The sequence below is a fragment of the Paroedura picta genome, chromosome 5 (assembly GCF_049243985.1).
Source record: "Paroedura picta isolate Pp20150507F chromosome 5, Ppicta_v3.0, whole genome shotgun sequence".
NCBI classification, from domain to species: domain Eukaryota; kingdom Metazoa; phylum Chordata; class Lepidosauria; order Squamata; family Gekkonidae; genus Paroedura; species Paroedura picta.
Window position 1 is genome coordinate 105,064,078 of NC_135373.1, and position 18,352 is coordinate 105,082,429.

The 18,352-nt window shown below is 44.7% G+C and overlaps 2 protein-coding genes across 5 annotated transcripts in view; one reads left to right on the plus strand and one right to left on the minus strand.

Annotated features, from left to right (window-relative positions):
- On the minus strand, positions 1–5,633 carry ASCL4 (achaete-scute family bHLH transcription factor 4). Its single transcript, XM_077339683.1, has 2 exons — positions 5,619–5,633; positions 1–985 (listed from the first exon to the last, which is right to left on the minus strand). Exon 2 carries the CDS (start codon positions 892–894, stop codon positions 316–318), a length of 579 nt encoding a protein of 192 aa, XP_077195798.1. The 5' UTR covers positions 895–985; positions 5,619–5,633; the 3' UTR covers positions 1–315.
- Positions 4,663–18,352, plus strand: part of PRDM4 (PR/SET domain 4) — a 22,509-nt gene continuing 8,819 nt past the window's right edge. Inside the window, exons 1-7 of one of the 4 annotated variants that reach the window (XM_077339681.1) lie at positions 4,663–4,782; positions 11,829–11,962; positions 12,441–12,617; positions 13,070–13,864; positions 16,579–16,728; positions 17,435–17,553; positions 18,216–18,301. In XM_077339681.1, the coding sequence (XP_077195796.1) occupies positions 11,830–11,962; positions 12,441–12,617; positions 13,070–13,864; positions 16,579–16,728; positions 17,435–17,553; positions 18,216–18,301 (1,460 nt within the window). In that variant the 5' untranslated portion in view covers positions 4,663–4,782; position 11,829. Of the gene's footprint in view, positions 4,783–5,069; positions 5,507–9,784; positions 9,886–10,263; positions 10,356–11,828; positions 11,963–12,440; positions 12,618–13,069; positions 13,865–16,578; positions 16,729–17,434; positions 17,554–18,215; positions 18,302–18,352 lie in introns of those variants that run through there. The other 3 variants (XM_077339679.1, XM_077339678.1, XM_077339680.1) reach the window with 3 other exon arrangements.

Here is an 18,352-nt window from a genome sequence, read left to right on the forward strand (position 1 = left end):
TTTTATTGTTCCCCCTGTCTGAGACACACAACATGACAATATTTTGGGTTTTTTTAAAAAGTCATTCCATTGCTTTTAATAGCATAAATAAGGACATCATAGACCAATTGTTTTCTTAAGCACTTGAAGATGGTCCAAACTGACATCGGAAACTGTCATTTCAAATAATTAAGATACCTTTTGCTCATCCTGTTGCTGGAGATTAAGATTGTCCAGTGGGAAAATCCATGCAAATTTAGAAATATAGCTGCTTTAAAAGGGTGGGGAGGGGAGAGAAAGTGATCTTTAAGTGTCCTCCTCTGAAGATGCTATTTCTTAGCTGCAAACTTCCTCAAGCTCACTGTATGGGGACGAAGTTAATGAAGTTTTGGATTCTCCGTCGCTATTGCAGTCCTTTCTCAAGCCAAGACCAGGAGCAAGTGAGGCCTCTGCAGCCGGAAGGGCTGCCTTAGCAGTCCCTAGAGGGTCACAGTCTAACACACCCTGAAGGTGCTTGATGTAGTTTATGGCTGCTTTCAGTGTCTCGACTTTGCTGAGACGCTTGTCCGCAAGCTCTTTGGGAAGATGGTCTCGCAGGCGAGCGTAGCCCTCGTTCACACAACGAACCCGTTGCCTCTCCCTCTCGTTCCTCTTGCGGATGAAGGCAGGCTCGAAAGAATAGTCATAGACTCCGACGTACCCAGAAAAGGGTAAGTAGGAAAACCTTCCAGAGTATCCATTGTAGGCTTGGTGGTCCCAGTACGTTGGATCAAGGCGGATAGGAACTCCAAACGGCTCTCGGAGCGGTACCCCGTGAGGATTTGCGTGGCCGCTCCCAAGGGATGCTGGTCCTGGGAATGAGATCCTGTTCAGTAGCCCATCATCTTTACCACTTCCCATTCTGCAGCAAAGCATCAGCGGCTTCCGGCAGCAGCTCTGTTGAATTAATCCATCAGTCGGAAGGTCCAGTTGCTGAAAGCACTGCCTTACGGGGGACAATATTTTCCTGCAAACAAAGCAGTAGGTATATGCCCCAAGTCTGCAGCAGCAGTAATGAATCCACAACGCCACTCTAGGTCTGAAAACCAGCTCTGTGCTTGGATCTGTTATTACGGAGGCAGGATGCCTTTTAATTTATAAGGAGGCTCCCAGGACCATCACTCTACGCTTTAAACCCAGGTTTTCCTCTGATCTTCATATTTCAAAAGATAATGAGAGGGTTCCTTCTGTTCCTTTTCTGGATGTGCTTGACTTTAGAGGTAACACCAAACATAAATAATCTTCCAGGCGGTAAACACTCCTCATGTATTGTAATCCATAGTGCCCTTTGATATTACCTGTCTCCAAAAGGATGGGCAACTTGAAAAGTGTGCATCTGCCAAGCATTCCTGGAGCTCCTCCTTCTTGAGAGCCAAGGATCTCCTAACAGCTGAAAAATTAGCCCGGGGGGGGGGGGGAACCTTTGTTGTTTCTGCTGTTCTAATGTACTGGAAACAGCTCCTAGAGAAGTTTGCAGAGTTATAGTGTATCTGGCTAGTTTGTATGTGTGCTTGTGTGTTAAAAACCTCATACCAAAGCAGGGGAAAGACTGCTCCCTTGTGGTTGCAAATTGTGTCCAAGAAAGCAGGAGGATTATTCTGTCGTTTACGCTTTTTTGCAATTAAAATGAAAATAATTACAGTTGCATCTTCTATGCAAAAGATTCCTTGTTTTCTTGTTGCCATGGGCTGGAACGATCCAATTAGCCTGCAGGACACTTGGAGTCAAGGCATTCTGTTTTACAGTCATGAAGTCCAGCACTGAGCAAATCTGGACTAAAGTTATCTATAACCTCATGGCAAAATATTTCAGTGCGCTGCTGGGAGGGATGAAGGAAGGCATGCACTGAATGATGGGGAAAATCTTTGCACAATTTAATCTCTGAGTAACTGTCACAATTTGAAAAGAAGATCTAGTTTTCTCCTCAAAGGAGTCCCAAAGCAGCTTACAAGTACCTTTCCCTTCCTCTCCTCAAAACAGAAACCCTGTGAAGCAGATGGGGCTGATACAGCTCGAAGATAACTGCTCTGTGTGAAGAGCTCTAAGAGAGCTCTGACTAGCTCAAGGTCACCAAGGTGGCTGCATGTGGAGGTGTGGGGTTCTCCAGATTAGAGTCCATTGCTGTTTAACCACTACACCACTTTAACCACCACAGCACTGTTATGACAGCAGAGCACCCTAAACAGTGTTACCTACTTCTAATTCAGTTGAAGGAAATGAGTCTGGAAGTATACAACTCTTCTTGAGGCAGCATTGTAAAAACAGGGCCCATTGACTTGATGGGCATTCTTCACTCCAATTTTTCAGTTGCAACACAATACATTAATTTATTTCCTTAATTATTCACTTTATTGATAAGTCTACTTTTCTGGTTGAGACTCAAAGCAGATTACATAATTTTTTAAACCAGTGCAATAGAATAGTATGATATGTGCAATAAATAATAGAATAAAAGTACCTATAATATGTATCTACCATCTGCTTAAATGTCATTATGGATGATAGCTGTAAACATTTCTGTTTCCACCCAGTGGCCTGTGTTGGTCAACTTGCTTCTATTGTCCTACGATTCATATTGAGTAGATTAAGTCACGGGGGAAGGAGATGTCAAAGGACCATGAGGAAGAGCTAAATACACCCTATTTCTTATTCTGGTCCATGACTGCATAAACAAAATAAACAAAACGACCCTATTTCTTTTGTTTTTTTTCAAAAGTCAATAGATTTATAGAAAAAAAGGAATAAAGTACTCCAAGCACATTATTAAGCAAGATACCTCTCGAATGCTGCAATCCACCCCATATATTAAATCTGACCCATTCAGATTCATGAGGCAAGTTAGAGGCAATTAATTTAAGCTCCACTGGTTTCCATGTGCCTAACTTTGAAAGAATCTCCTCTCCTGTTTAGCCACAGTTCAAAAGCCAGAATTACATTTCATTTGACAGTAAGACAACCTCTTTTCTTTGCCATTAGATGTCCATTTCAGTGTTTACTGTAAATAAGGTTCACCTGCTACTTCTAAGCTAATGAGTTCTGGCCTGCATATAACACAGCCATTTCATAAAGAATTTTTTTTGTCTTGCGCACCAAGGAGGCAGTTTTGTGAGAATAATTAAATGTCTTCTTCAGAAACGGAAACTATTCACAGGGATCACTTACCTCTGCAACAAGCAGAAAAATATGATCAGGTTTTACGGTACATAGTAGCAAACCATTGTGTTAGTATTGGGGCACCTTTAAGACTAACTAACATAATTCTACCAGAATGCCAAATGCTCCATTGAGCAAGTGAAATCTTGCTCACATTCAAGGTACAGGAATTGACTTCTCCGGTTGTAATGTCAAAACCCTTGAATAAGTTTACTGTAAATGGGATATTAACCTAAACATGGGTCCAGTTTCAAATGATAATTTATTTTTGAGACCTTGGCTCTCAAAGGCTGCTGTTTACCAGGGGAAGAAGCACAGGCAGCTTGGCCAGGAGAAGGAGCCAGGCCATGAGCTACTGGAGTGATGCTTCTTTTTTTCTTACAGTGTTGGATGGCAGTATGTGAGGGTGTATAACTTGCAGGGGAGTGGGGGCTGTTTGAGTAAGTGTTGTTTTTACCTATCCTTTGCCTGGGTGGTAGGTGCCTGCAGCAGATTGCATGGCTTATGTTATCATGATGAGGCTCTTCTATTGGGAGGTGATTTGCACCTCGCAAGAATAGGAAAAATGTGTTTGCAGACCTGGTGAGGAGGGCTTAAACTAAATCCTGTGCGAGGGGAGAGGGCCGTGAAACATAAATTTAAAATCCCTGGAGATGTTGGGGTGGAGTGTGGTGGTGGTAGGGCTTGGAGAGGGAAGGGTTCTCAGCTAAATAAAATGCCATAGAGTCCACCCTCCAAAGCAACCATTTTCTCCAGGGGAGGTAGTCTATGCTGATCAGTTGTAATTCTGGAGATCCCCAATTTCCACTTGCTTCCTGGCAACCCTAATGCCTCAAAAAACACTTTGGAGGTATAGATGAAGAAATCATCAGATATACTCAGGACTGTCAACTCCAAGATGGGACGTTCCTGGAGATTTGGGGGATACAGCCTGAAGAAGGCAGCATCTGAGAAGGGGAGGGACTTGGTTGGATATAATGCTATAGAATTCCCCTTTGTTGGAATATAGTTCCATTTTTCCCCCAGGGGGGACTGATCTCTATAGTCTGGAGATCAGTTGTCATTCCCAAACATCTTCCTGGCAGCACTCATAATAGGGCTAACTGGGGATCTGGCCCATTTTATGGGATATGTAGACATACAATTAGCTTTGGTGGATCAGACCATCGGTGTATCTCTTCAAACATCCCGTTTCACATAGTGGCCAACCAGTCACAGGGCCAACAGATTATTCCGAGTCCAAGGCCTTCCTCTGAAGAAACTGGAACAGCAACACTTTTTTTGAAGCAATGATACTGCAGGATTATCGACTGCAAAAGGAAACGCGTGCCTTTATAACCCGTTAATCCACTGAGCCCTGGAGATGTTTGGATTCCAGTTGTTCCCTATGAAGATCAAAAGCTAGCGCTGCAGACAGCTCAACGCCTGCACAAGTCCTTTCCTGTAACCCTGTTTCCTGCGCCCCCTCATCCAGGAGCACTTTCTTTTGAAGCTGCCCGGAGGAGCTGAACGAACCAGCCAACAAACGTCGCCCGTGCAGATTCGGTGCGCTAGAGAGGACTGCAGCTTGACAACACCACTCACTCACATCCCCAATGACTCCGACAGACAGTATGTACAGAGCAGCTATGGACAGGGGTGGGGGGAGGGCGCGAAACATGTCACCAAAAGGGGCCCCAAAGGCACCGTGCTAAGTGGAAGTGAGCTTGATGCTTTTCGCAGCACGTGTGCTCTGTGTGAACACCCCCCTCTCCCCTGGTTTTTTGTGTCTGGTTTTTTTTAGCACCCAGTGGTCCTTTTCTGGCTCTTTTCTGCAACACGCCTGCTCCGCGCGCCCCTCTCCCCTTCCCTTCCCTTCCCTTCGGGTGAGAGGCGGGAGGAGCGCGCCGAGCCCAACGCGGCCGCCGCTTTCCAGAGCAGGGGGAGGAGGGCGCGCTGGCAGGAAGGGCGGCGCGCGGGGTCGCTTCCTGGATGCGGAACAAAGCGGAAGCAATCGCCGGCCCGAGCGCGACCCCACCCCCCACCCCCGCCGTCCACTTCAGCTCCTTTCCCTCAGGCCGGGGCTGTTCCGGGGGTGCGGCGCCCCCTCCCCCCGCCGCTGTCCTTCCCCGGCGCCGCGGTGGCCCGCGAGGAGGCCCGGGCTGGGCCGCGGGGGAGGGCGAGGGCCCCATGCCCGGCCGGGGCGGAGAGGAGCAGCGCCGGGCTGCGCGAGGGCTGAGGGGGAGACCAGATGAGGAGGAGGAGGAAGAGGGGGAGGAGGAGGCGAAGAAGAAGACGGAGGAGGCCGCCGCCGGGTCTTTGCCCTCCGCGGCGTCCCCGGGCAGATGCATCACAGGTGAGAGAGAAAGCAGCCCCCAGGGGGAGACGGGGGTCCCTGCGCCCTGCTCAGAGGGCCCCAATAGGTGCCGGGTTGGCCTGCCCGCCCCTGGCTCAGCCACGACGCTTACGAGGTCTGTGGGGTGAGAAGATCGAAAGGCCCTGCGGTGTCTTCTGCTCCTGAGGCCGCCTCCAGGAATGCGGGTTTGGTGTGTTTTGATGCCGCCTTTCCTCCCAGGGGCTCGGGGGGGGGGGGCAGGCCTCTTCCTCTTCTCCGTTTTATCCTCGCAACAACAACAACACACACACACACACACAGGTTGGCCTGAAAGAGAGTGACTGGCCCAAGCAAGCTGCATGGCTGAATGGGGATTTGAATTGGGACCTTCACAGATCTTCCTCTTGCCACTTTGCTGTGTTGACTTGATGTGCCTCTGAGCATGTCCGAGTGCCTTTCCCTCACTGTTTGAATAAGCACGGCTGTGGAGTAAGCGATTTTGTGGATAGATGCGCTTGTGGCATTTTGGTTCTGCTCTTCCTATTGGCCAGTGTTTTTCATGCCTAATTTTTGACATAGTAGCTTGTGAGCACCAGAAGGTTTACAGAGTTTGCGTACCTTGCCAGCTGTGCTAAGGACAAGCAGTGACCTAAACCACTTAGAAGAAAAGTGGGATAAATTTTCTAAACAGCAGTGCAAGGCGCTGCTCATATGCACCAACCGTTCCTAATCTCCATGATAAATTTGGGTCCATATTTGTCCTGTTAATGTTGCTATTGTGAATTGCTTGAATGGTCAGTACTCAGAATTTACCTGCTTCCTCAGACTCTGTAGAACTTAAATCTGTGTGTGGCAGGATGTGTCTTTCTTGAAATGCATGTCAGTGCACTCATGAACGATGCAATGCAGTTTACCACTTTGAACGGTTGATAACAGATTATCAGACAATTTTTTCCTAAGCATATCTTTACTACCTTAGTGTCTAAAATGCTGGAAGATAAGTATGTACATGAATCCCATGAAGGAGAGGCTGCGGCCATTTGTATGGTGGGGAGAGACTCGGTCTATAATGTTTGATGTGGGAATGTAGCAGGACTGTTAGAAGCATGTCCCTGTCCATGAAATGCTGGCGGTATAATTACAGCATTTAATTACAAGCAAAGAGATGTTGGGTAACCTAAGGTGTGTTCCCAGATGTGGAACTTAGTTCCAAAAATGTGGAACTAAGATGCCAAAAAGCATCTAGAGCAGTGGTGGCCAAACTGTGGCTCTTTAGATGTCTGTGGACTACAATTCCCATGAACCCCTGCCAGCCTATGCCACCCCTGAACTAGAGTGAAGCCAAATCAAGCTGGCAGTGTATCATACTACTCAAAGGTTTGATGCTCTTCTGACAAGAGTCACACATCCTGGGAACATTTAAGCTTCCAGTTAATTGACCTCCAGAATGAAAAGCTGCTTCACCTCATGTCTTGCATTCTGTTCCTTCTGCCTTTGGTAAGGGAACTGTCCAAAATGGCATATCGAATGAATCTCCCCTTTAACACACATCACTTACTTCCCTCCTCAGTGGCCCATTGATACATGCTTATATGGAAGACCTGCTGTTTGAATTATAAGGTCCTATATGTACAGGTGTCTTTTGTCATTCTGAGGCCCTTGCCTATTTATAAATTACAGCTGACCTGATTTCAGAGAGGATGCTTTTTTCCTCAGCACAGTGATGGATGGAGAAAGCTCGTTTTCTGAGTCCCTCCTAAAAGCACAGGACCTCTTTATAGGCTATAGACATAGCAGTGCTATATTAGTGACAGGTGAGGTCAAGGCAGATGAAAAGAGTATATTGTAAGTACCATGTCATGTGTGCATGGACAAGTGCTTGTGATCTGTGAGCTTTAAGTATACATTGTGCCTTTTCTGTCCATATTAGTGGAAGGTGGGCCACTTGGTATCTCTAAGCAATGTAATTAATTAGTGCAATAATTTGAATGTGGAACAAGATGTAAGAATACAACTGTTCACCACTGAACAGTGGTGAATAATTTGAATACTGAACACTGAATAATTTGTGGTCTTGTTTCAGCAAAATAACATCATCTTTCTTTTAATGTTTTGTAAGATTGAATTTTAAATGATGTTTCCCAGTTTTGAGATTTAATGGAAATAAAAATATTTTTTTCATATTTCCATATTTCTGATCAATATTGTTATATTTATTTCATTTCTCTCCAGTAGGGAACCAAAGCAGATGAATAGTTTTTTTGCCTCTTTTGAGGGAAGAGTACTACTTGTACTTTCTTCAAAAGATGCCAATGTAGTGATTCTCACAAAATGAACATATATTTAAATATATTTAAATTGGTGGATGATTATATAAGTTGAGCTAATATTTTTAAAGGGTCTCAGTTCCTAATTTGTTTATTTTTTTAAATGTCAGATCAAAAACCTCACCTAGTGGCACCTAATTACTTTCAAAAACGGCAAAAACAAATCAGTGTATCTAGTAGTCAGCATGACCCCATCTGTGGATACTTGGATCCATGTACAGATTACTGATACTTTTCTGGAAACTCTCCCCCCCCACCTGATTTATTTTTAAAAACCCTGTAAAATGGAGGAGGAAATGGAACAAAGTGGTGAAATCACCCAAAACAGAGGAATGTTTATATGTGCATTGGAGCTGCCTCTGCCTCCCTCTGTGAGGCCGAAAGCTGGGTTGGATGCAAAAGAGGCAGCATCCCCACTTCTCCCCTGGCAAGTTATGTCTGTGCAACCTGTGTGTTATGGTATGGCAGCACCCCGGCCTCACATGCTGGCACAGTGTACTCCATAACCAGTACTCCATAACAGGAACACACTGAAACACTCTAACAAGACACACTGCTAGGACAGAATCCATCTTGGAAACCAGGACATGCCTCTGCTTGTCCTTTACCACAGGTTGTAATTTCAGGTGCCTCTGGACTCTGATCAACCCCCCCCCCACCCCCCACCCAATTTTACTGAAAGCATGGTCTGGCCAGAACTGGTTTGGTCAGGGGCTCTTGGCCAATTTTTTTGTCTTTGCACATCACTCATTCATGGCCCTTCTGCTAGGGGAAATCTCTTCCCCAAACCCTACAGCTAGACCCATTGAGATAGGATGGCTTTCTTCCTTAGACCCATTAACTCCTTTGTCTAAGGCCATCAACGGCCATCTCTGTCTTGGGCCAGCAGTTGCCCAACACCAGGCTCAGTGGAAATTTCCAACTAGCCTCCCACCCAGGGCTTGTATCAGGTAGGCCAGCTCCCCTAAACTCAATATAAACAGTGGCTTTAGCAAGCCCCCCCCTGTGCATTTCGGATATGGGATTCATCTGAACACCCTGCAGGGTCTTCGTGCAGCCTTCTTTCTCTTGCCTATCATCTCCACAAGAACTGGTAACTATACTGGACCTCTTTTCCCCCACCCTATTCTTCTCTGTCTGACTGCTTGTTAGTGTGTTAGCTATTTTGATGCTTTTATTATTTTCTTTTCAATAAAGCTTATATTACTATTTTACCATTTGCATTTGCCTGCGGGTTCAATAAGCCTAGGCATTTCGATCCGTAAACGCTAAGTTACCCCCCTCTCGCTGCATTTGGGCTAATCTTCCCCACAAGCTCAAGTACACACGTCTGAGGACACACGTACCCGCAATTTGGGTAACATGTGTGATCAATGTGAGGGTTGAACTGAAATACTGAAACAGCAACAACAGCCAGTGTCCCTTCAAAGAGGATGGTGGGCAGAATGGCAAGCAGAGGAAGGGCATGGAAAGCAGTGAGGAAGGGGTGGGTGGCAGGGAGGTCAGATTGAGGGAAGAGGATAGTTGGAGGGTGAAGTAGAGACCAGTGGAGGGGTAAGGGAGGGAGAAGGAAAAGGATGTGGAAACAAGAACATGGGAGGGGGGGCGGTGGGAGGAAAGGGTTGAGGAAGATGGTTGGGGAATGTCAGATACCAGAGGAGAAAGTGGGGACCAGTAAGGAAATTCTCCTCTGAGTTTCTCATGGGTCACTGCTTGTCAAAATGTCTGTTTCCAAATTGTACCGAAGGGGACATGAGCAATAGAGCTCCAAAATGGAGCAAGTTACAGACTGGGGGGATTTATCTTGGAGACCAAGATATATGAGGAAAAGTTGGGGAAGCTTGGTCAGTTTAGCCTGGAGAGGAGGGGACTGAGAGGGGATTTGATAACCATCTTCAAGTATTTAAAAGGCTACCATGTTGAGGATGGAGCAGAGTTGTTCTCTCTTGCCCCGAAGGGACAGACCACAACCAATGGGATGAAATGAATGCAAACGAAATTCTGTCTAAACATCAGGAAGAAGTTCCTGACAGAGTGGTTTCTCAGTGAAACAGGCTTCCTCGGGAGGTGGTGGTGAGTTCTCCATCTTTGGAAATGTTTAAGCAGAGGCTGGGTGGCTATCTGACAGAAAGGCTGATTATGTGAAGGTTCAAGAAGGTGGCAGGTTACAATGGATGAGCAATAAGGTTGTGAGTGCCCTGCATAGTGCAGGGGGTTGGACTAGATGACCCAGGAGGTCCCTTCCAACTCTATGATTCTATGATCTGTGAACTTGAAAGAAGTCCCTGGATTGTAGAAAAATCTGAAATCTTAACACTGTAATTAAACACACACACACCCATAACAGGAGGGGAAAAAAAACTCTGTTCCTTTAAATAAAGAATGCCCACAGAACTCAGTGTCTTATGTGTGTTGCTAGGCAATGACAATAACGGGTAAAGGGGTTAGCAACCTCTCCTTTATTCAGTCAGACATTTCCTGGGGAAAGGCTGCCAGAGTGGGGAATAAAGGAAAGTTTAAGATTGGGGTTAGGGGAGATAAAGGTAGGTGGGTTGGGAAGTGGGAATGAGAAAAGGAAGCAGGAAGAGGAGAGAGGCTATGGGAACTGTCAGATAAGAGAAAGAGGGGATAATGGGGATATGGGAAAATGAGATGCCTTCTAAGTCCTTGTGCATCCTTCACTTGTGAAGTATATTTGTAGTGACTTTTCCTTGCTGTGACTTGGTATACAAGCCAGGATTTTTTTGGAAAATGGTGGTTTTAAGTTATATCAGAAGTATTAGAAATGTATTTGCCAATGCATTCATATATGTGTTTCTTTATTGCTGGGGATCCAATAATTTAGTGTTGAATTTCTTGAACACTTCAAGTGGGAATGGAAGCACACTAAGACTTTCACCATAAAGAGAATGGTAACAAAAACAGGTCATCCATCCTGTGATGCACCAGTTTATCAGCGATCCCCAAGTTAAAATTATAACTAGGGACATACACTGAAATAATTTCAGTCCAAATATATCTCCCAAAACTACTTTACTGTTATTTTCTGGATATATTCAGGTTTCTGGATTGTATCTAGGATTTTCCAGAATACTGCAAAAAAATCCTGGAAATATTCTGGAGAAACTATCAGGAGCTAGCATTATAAGGCCTCTAGGACTGTATTTTTTAAATGTGTCTCTGTCAGTGTCTTCTTCCCAGTGCTTGGTATTTGGCATGGATTCTATGCTTTGAAATTAGTTCTGTGACTCTTGCAAGTTTTAACATTGTTTTCTTTGCTCAAGTTGGTTTGCCCTGGACGATTGAGTTTGTCATTGGCTTGGATTCTCTGGTCCAATATTGGATTTCATTCTTCAACATTTGTTGGGCTTGCCATACCTACCTTGTTAAGAATTGTTTGGCTTGGAGGATTTGGAGATTTGGCATTGGTTTGGATGGTCTTATTTGATATTTGCTGTGTCAGGCATGCCATATTGGCCCCTGCTTCTGCTGGATTCCCTGATTCTCCATTGGTTCTTTGGGCTTGTTGATTCTGCTTGTTTTAGGGGGCTTTTGTCCAGGGGTTGTTTAGCTTGTTTTTGAGTGTTTGGTTTGCCCTGGAGAATGCTTGGAATTCCCACCCCTCCAGGAAGAGTGGAAGATGGCAGGGGGCACCTTGTTCAGAAAGTAAGGCAGGTGAACTCATTATAGTAACCTCTGGAATCAGTTCCCTTTAAGAATATGAACACTAAGTAATGTTGAAAAGAGCGAGAGTCCAGTTGTGCCTTAAAAACTAACCAAATTTGTGGCAGGGGATAAAGTTGCATGAGTCACTGCTCACAGATAGTATGTTACAATTGAATCTGATCTGCATATACTGTAGTTTATAAGCCTTTTGAGATTCTGACACCTTGATGCAAAAACTCCTGGCATTCTGCATGTGCATTGTGCAAAACCCTAAACGAGATATGGAGTCGTTCTGAGAACTGCCATGATTTGAAATAATTTCTCAGCCATATGATTGCTTTTCCTCCTAGGATGAATGAAATGAACTTGAGCCCTGTAGGGATGGAGCAACTGGCAGCTTCCTCTGCGAGCAGTGCCCTGACTGTCTCTGGAAGCCACCTAGGCCTGGCAACCTCCCCAACACACAATGCCATATCAACACCAGGTAACACAACAACTTTAAGATGGACTGTTAATTCTGCATGATCTAATTCTTTGTGCTTCCCAAGATAGCAGGTAGGTGTGCACCTGATCAAGCCCAGCTTTAGGAGAAATGGGGGGGGGGTAGACTTCATGTGCCTGAAGGAAGCCAATGTTATCTTTAGCTCCCTTTTCCATGGTGCGCCACGACTGAAGCTTGGCTTTAGGATGCAAATTAAGCATTAGGAATAAGAATGCCCTTCAAATGCTGCCAAAAAAGGGCATGGCCAACTTGTGATGGAAATGCAGGTGCCTGTGTTTTTCTTAATAGCATATGAGGCAATTCCAAACGTGTTTGCTAGGAGAAGTCAGATAGCAAGGAGCATTTGTCTGCTTGGGAAGCCAAAAGTTCTGATGACCTTTCCAGTTTTTGGTTCTCTTCATAATTGGCTACACTTATTTAAATGTCAACTGTAATTCCATTGTTCCGTATGTCTTGGTAGGATTACCAGTTGCGATTCCAAACTTGGGGCCCTCTTTGCCATCCGCGTTGTCTCTGATGCTTCCAATGGGCATTGGGGATCGAGGAGTGATGTGTGGTATACCTGAGAGAAATTATACCCTACCTCCACCACCTTACCCTCACCTTGAGAGCAGCTACTTCAGACACATTCTACCTGGTAAGTTGTGTAAGTTGGGGAGGACAGGGGCGAGGAAGATTGAGCCGTGTCTCTGCTGAGCAAGTATCCTTGCAGGAGGGCCACTTTGAGGAGAGGATGGAGGGATGCATTTCATAAGTGTTGTAGGAATGATTATTTGTGTATTTGGTCTGGACTGTGTTGGGGGAAAGGCAGAGTATACAGAGCAGCCTTTGTGAATGTACATCCCATTTTGCTGTCTAAAATTATCATTTGTTACATGTTTCTTCATTCTATAAATTAAGGTTCCAGTCCCACTTGAAAACCACACCATGATGTTCACCTTTAATGAAATGTTGTGGTTTGGTTTTAAAGTAGAACCTGAACCCTAAACTGTACAATTCTCTGGTATAATATGCATGAATAGATAGCCATTAGGCTTGGTAGCAGATGCAGACTGATGCTCTTTCCATTTATTTTCTTCTGTTCCCTAGGTCTTTTATCTTACTTGGCTGACAGACCTCCACCTCAGTATATCCACCCCAACAGTATAAATGTCGATAGCAATCCAGCTTTATCCGTCTCCACCAGCCCCTCTGGCCTGGATCCATACCAGTCCAGTGGAACTGTAGGTCTTGAACCAGGCATTGTCTCCCTGGATTCCCGCTCAGTGAATGGACACAGCACTCAGAGCTTGCATCCCAGTGACAGCCATGAGGTAGCCCTGGACACAACAATTACCATGGAAAGTGTCTCAAGGGTTACTAGTCCCATCTCCACCGACAGGATGGCTGAGGAACTTACAATAGGTGATGTAGCTGGGGACCATTCACAGATTGCAACTGGCAGCCGGAATCATGAGACTTTAGCCGTGGATGCCGTTGGCAGCAGCTTAGCTGCAGATGCTGTGGGGCACAACGGTGTCATCCCCATTCACGGTAGCAGCTTGGAACTTCCTGTTGTTATGGAGCCTGATCATATTGCAGGCCGCGTCAGTGGGATATCCGACAGAACGCTCAGTGACTCTATTCATACCGTTGCCATGAGCAGCAATGCTGTGAGTGTTGCACTTTCTACCTCACACAACCTCACATCCTTGGAATCTGTCTCCTTACATGAAGTAGGCCTGAGTTTGGAACCCGTGACAGTATCCTCCATAAGCCAGGAAGTAGCCATGGGACAAGATCATGTGGATGTCTCTCCTGACAATCTTGCCTTTGTACCATCATCGCTGCAGATAGAAGACTCAAATTCAAACAAAGAAAACATGGCCACCTTGTTTACCATATGTGAGTGTGTGTCAGCGTTTTTGCCTTGGCCCCTGAGTAACACTTACGTTGCAGCTGCTGCACAGGGGAGGCAGGAGAATCATAGAATCATAGAGTTGGAAGGAACCTCCTGAGTCACCTAGTCCAGGGGTAGTCAACCTATGGTCCTCCAGATGTTCATGGACTACAATTCCCATGAGCACCTGCCAGCAAACCCTTGAATTAGACAATAAACAAACATCCCCACCTTCACATCTCCAAATTAGCCAACATAGAAGATAATTAAGGCAAATATGTCCTGAACAAAACTTCAGATGTCCTTTATGTAGAACGTTCAGTAGTATTAAACATTGCTACAGGCTACATTGCTACAGTTGCCAAAACCTAGCTTCTTGTGCAATGTACAGCCACAGGGTGTGGTGTAGACTAGAGCAGGGGTAGTCAACCTGTGGTCCTCCAGATGTTCATGGACTACAATTCCCATGAGCCCCTGCCAGTGTTTGCTGGCAGGGGCTCATGGGAATTGTAGTCCATGGACATCTGGAGGGCCACAGGTTAACAACCCCTGATCTAGTCCAACCCCCTGCACTATGCAGGGCACTATGCTTGGCAATAATCTTACAATGCAGTCCAAAGTGGAATTAATAGTTTTCCAAGCCATTGATTTCAGTGAACTTAGAAGGGTCTATCTGCGCTTAGCATTGCATTGTTAGTTTCTGCCAGGTTGTGTGCAGGAAACCAGTGGCGAGTCAGGAATGTAAGAAACGGCAAATTGGAGCTAAACACTGTACAGTACATTTGAAGAAACTCAATTCTTGTATTTTGTCAGCGCAGGCATGTTAAAGTTGAGGTTTTCCTTTGTCCCTATTGGTGAAGAATAGAAAAATTGGGCCCCTATTAGTATTTCTCTGTCTATTATGTCTAAATAAAAAATATTTACATCCTGCCTTTTGATGAAATGGTTTACAATAATGTAATAATAAAAAAATTAAAATTGAATAAGATAGCTACAACAGAAGGCAATCAAATTCTTTATTTCATTACTGTATCTATCAAACAACTGCTAGCCTATAAAATGTTTACTTGTTCATGCCAAACAAAATTTGTAAACTTTCATTTCCTGTTGACTTGAAAGTGACTTTTACCATCTCAGGCAGCTGATGAATAGCTTGTTTACAAGCCTGCAGAACCAGTAACACTATTTTAGTAACATTCAGTCCTTGGCTAGCGGTTCAGAATAGACACTTAGGCTGTATTTCTTGTACTGTTTTAGTTTTGTGGATCCAGGTTTACTGTGGTATTAGAATGTGGGCAAGTATTGTAGGCAGGTGTGTGGGTCCATGGGGGGGGAGCGTAATAGCTTTTAGTCAAAATCTCAAAATGATTTGCAAACTTTCAGGTACTGATGAGAAGTTCTGGATAGCTTAGAAGACTATTTACATGACTTGTTTTTGGACCAGCTAGATATGTGCTAAACACAATCAGAAAGTAAATCTGAAACAGGAGATTGTTTGTTCACATGCAAAATACATAATTGAATTGCTGCAGTATCCCTCTGGAGCAGCCAGTGTCTTGGTTGTGTTTGAACTTCAGTATCTCATGTCACAGTATTCTATGTAACTTAGGACAGGGGTAGTCAACCTGTGGTACTCCAGAAGTTCATGAACTACAATTCCCATGACTACAGGTTGACTACCCTTGACTTAGGATATCTGGTCACTGATGCCTACTTGTCTTGATGTTCCGGTGAGAAATATTTTATTGTGCTTGCTGGTCTTCTAATACATGAATGTCACACCCTGATTTCTGTAATGCTGTGAGGGGCAGAAACAGTTGTGGCATTGACACTGCTCTCAAATCTCAGTAGGCCAGTTTGTTTTCCTTGCCCGCAACAAAGCAGGCTGTGACTCATCAGGGACTTAACCTTCAAATGTTCTTTTTTTCTCTTCTAGCGCAAATACTTTTTATTGATAAAGCAGCAATGTTGTGGAAAGTCACAGGACCACGTGTAAGAAATCTAGTGTGAATGTATATGCTGGGCCAGCACTAGGACCCAGTCTTTGCACTGGTGTGTTGAGGATGCCTTCCTTGATCTCTGTAGGCTATAGCTGTGGTATGCATGGGCTCTGACAACTCTCCTAAGAGGCAGGCACCCAGCTCCCTATTAAGAGCCTCCTGAGGGTCATTCTGGCCAATCAGAACACCATCTATGGTAACAACAAAAATAGTAACAAAATAAGAGTAGTCCAGATGTCAGTCTGTATTGAAGGTGCAGTGGCACAAGTCACTTGCTCACTCTTAGCAGACTGTTATAGAGCCTCTTGTGGCGCAGAGTGGTAAGGCAGCTGACATGCTGTCTGGAGCTTTGCCCATGAGTCTGGGAGTTCAATCCCAGCAGCCAGCTCAAGGTTGACTCAGCTTTCCATCCTTCCGAGGTCGGTAAAATGAGTACCCAGCTTGCTGGGGGGTAAACAGTAATGACTGGGGAAGGCACTGGCAAACCACCCCGTATTGAGTCTGCCATGAAAACACTAGAGGGCGTCACCCCAAGGGTGAGAAATGACCCAGTGCTTGCACAGGGGATACCTTTAAGCAGACTGTTAGTGTGACTATGCTACTTGAATGGTTTGGATGTTGGGCTATAGGTGTAAGTTCTTTGCTTACACTTTTATACTTCCATTCTGCAGTGATGCAAAACAATGTTTCTCTGCTGACTTATGCCCTTTCATCTGCAGGGTGCACACTCTGTGACAAAGCCTACCCATCAGATTGCCCAGATCATGGGCCTGTGACCTTTGTTTTGGACACTCCAATTGAGAGCCGAGCCAGGCTTTCTGTCCCCAAACAGCTTGCTATCCGGCAGTCTATCATGGGAGCTGAAGCTGGTAAGGATCTTGTTATCTATAGATTTATATAAAGGGAGAGTGGGAGGAAGTGTGGATGTGAGAGAGTTAATGAATCCCAATCAAACACAATCTGGTAAGAACAACAAAGAAATGCTACATGGGAAAAATATTAGTCTGTCTTTCAGTGTTACTTATCTGCCGTTGCTGATCTTCAGATTCAGTTTGAAAAACCCAACCTCGAACCATGGTTCTCTGAAATGCAGCTAAACAAAACCTGGCCAGAGATGTTATGTGGAGTAACAGGGGGGAGTCTTGCATTATGAATGTCATTTCTGTTGTTGAATTTTAATTGTGCAAATGGGCAAACTGGGAGTCTTGTTGCATCCCTTGGTGCTCCTACAGTTTTTGAAATAAAATTTTTCTATTTTTACAGGAAGTGCCATGCAATCTTTAATGAGCACAGGAGGTCAGGACCTCAGTTTCACAGCTTACCTGAAAGTAAATGACTTGCTATTGGAAAAGAAAATATGTAGATACAGTGATTGCAATTGAGCTTATTCCCCCAAAGCATTATGTGTTGTTTTTGTGAATATCCCATTTGTATAAGCTTTCATGGCCTGATGTTTAGCAGTAGCTGTCAGAGGACTGTACTGCAAGTACAACATCTCTTTCAGTTGGTCTTCATTAGTTGTAGTTCTTAACTGTGTAGTCAGTGGACTATTGTTTTTTTTAATACTGTTGGCAGGTGTGTGGGCTCAAGAAACCATTCCTGTGCGGACTTGCTTTGGACCACTCATTGGGCAGCAGAGTCACTCCATGGAAGTGGCTGATTGGACAGATAAAGCAGCAAATCACCTATGGAAGGTAAGTTTGAGGTTCCTTCCATGTGGTTTTGTTTTATGCAGGGAGTGTGGCCTGAATATACTACGAATATTAGGTATAATGAGACAGAATCCTGGATGGTATGGTAAATAATGATGCTTTAGGTATTAGATAAGTGATCCTTGCTTTTTTAATTCACTGTGCTTAAGAATGATCTCTTAGGGTACATCTGCTCTTTTCCTTAGAACTGGATTCAGTGTAGCATCCCTTCACCCCTGAGAATCTTATAAAATGAAACTGTCAGAGAGCTCTGGTTAAGGTGACTTTGCCAGGATTCAGATGTGAGTGTCTTAGAAATTGGGATGAGTTAGGGCAGGGGTAGTCAACCTGTGGTCCTCCAGATGTCCATGGACTACAATTCCCATGAGCCCCTGCCAGCAAATGCTGGCAGGTGCTCATGGGAATTGTAGTCCATGGACATCTGGAGGACCACAGGTTGATTACCCCTGAGTTAGGGCACACTGTTGGATAGAAATGGAACAATTCTTTAATGGAAATAGTGGCTTATGATACACATTTGTGCTTTATCTGACTTTTTAGACAAAAATCTTATGAGCAGCTGCATCCCTAGGGTTTCTTGGGTGTTCTGTGTAGAGATTTCAAAACAATTGATCCAGCTCTTTACCTTACCTTTTCTTATTCAGATATATCACAATAATGTTCTCGAGTTCTACATCATCACAACTAATGAGAATGAATGCAACTGGATGATGTTTGTGCGAAAAGCCAGGTGAGAAAGTGAAATCACAAGCAGAGCAAAAATAGAACCTTCTTTTTTTTC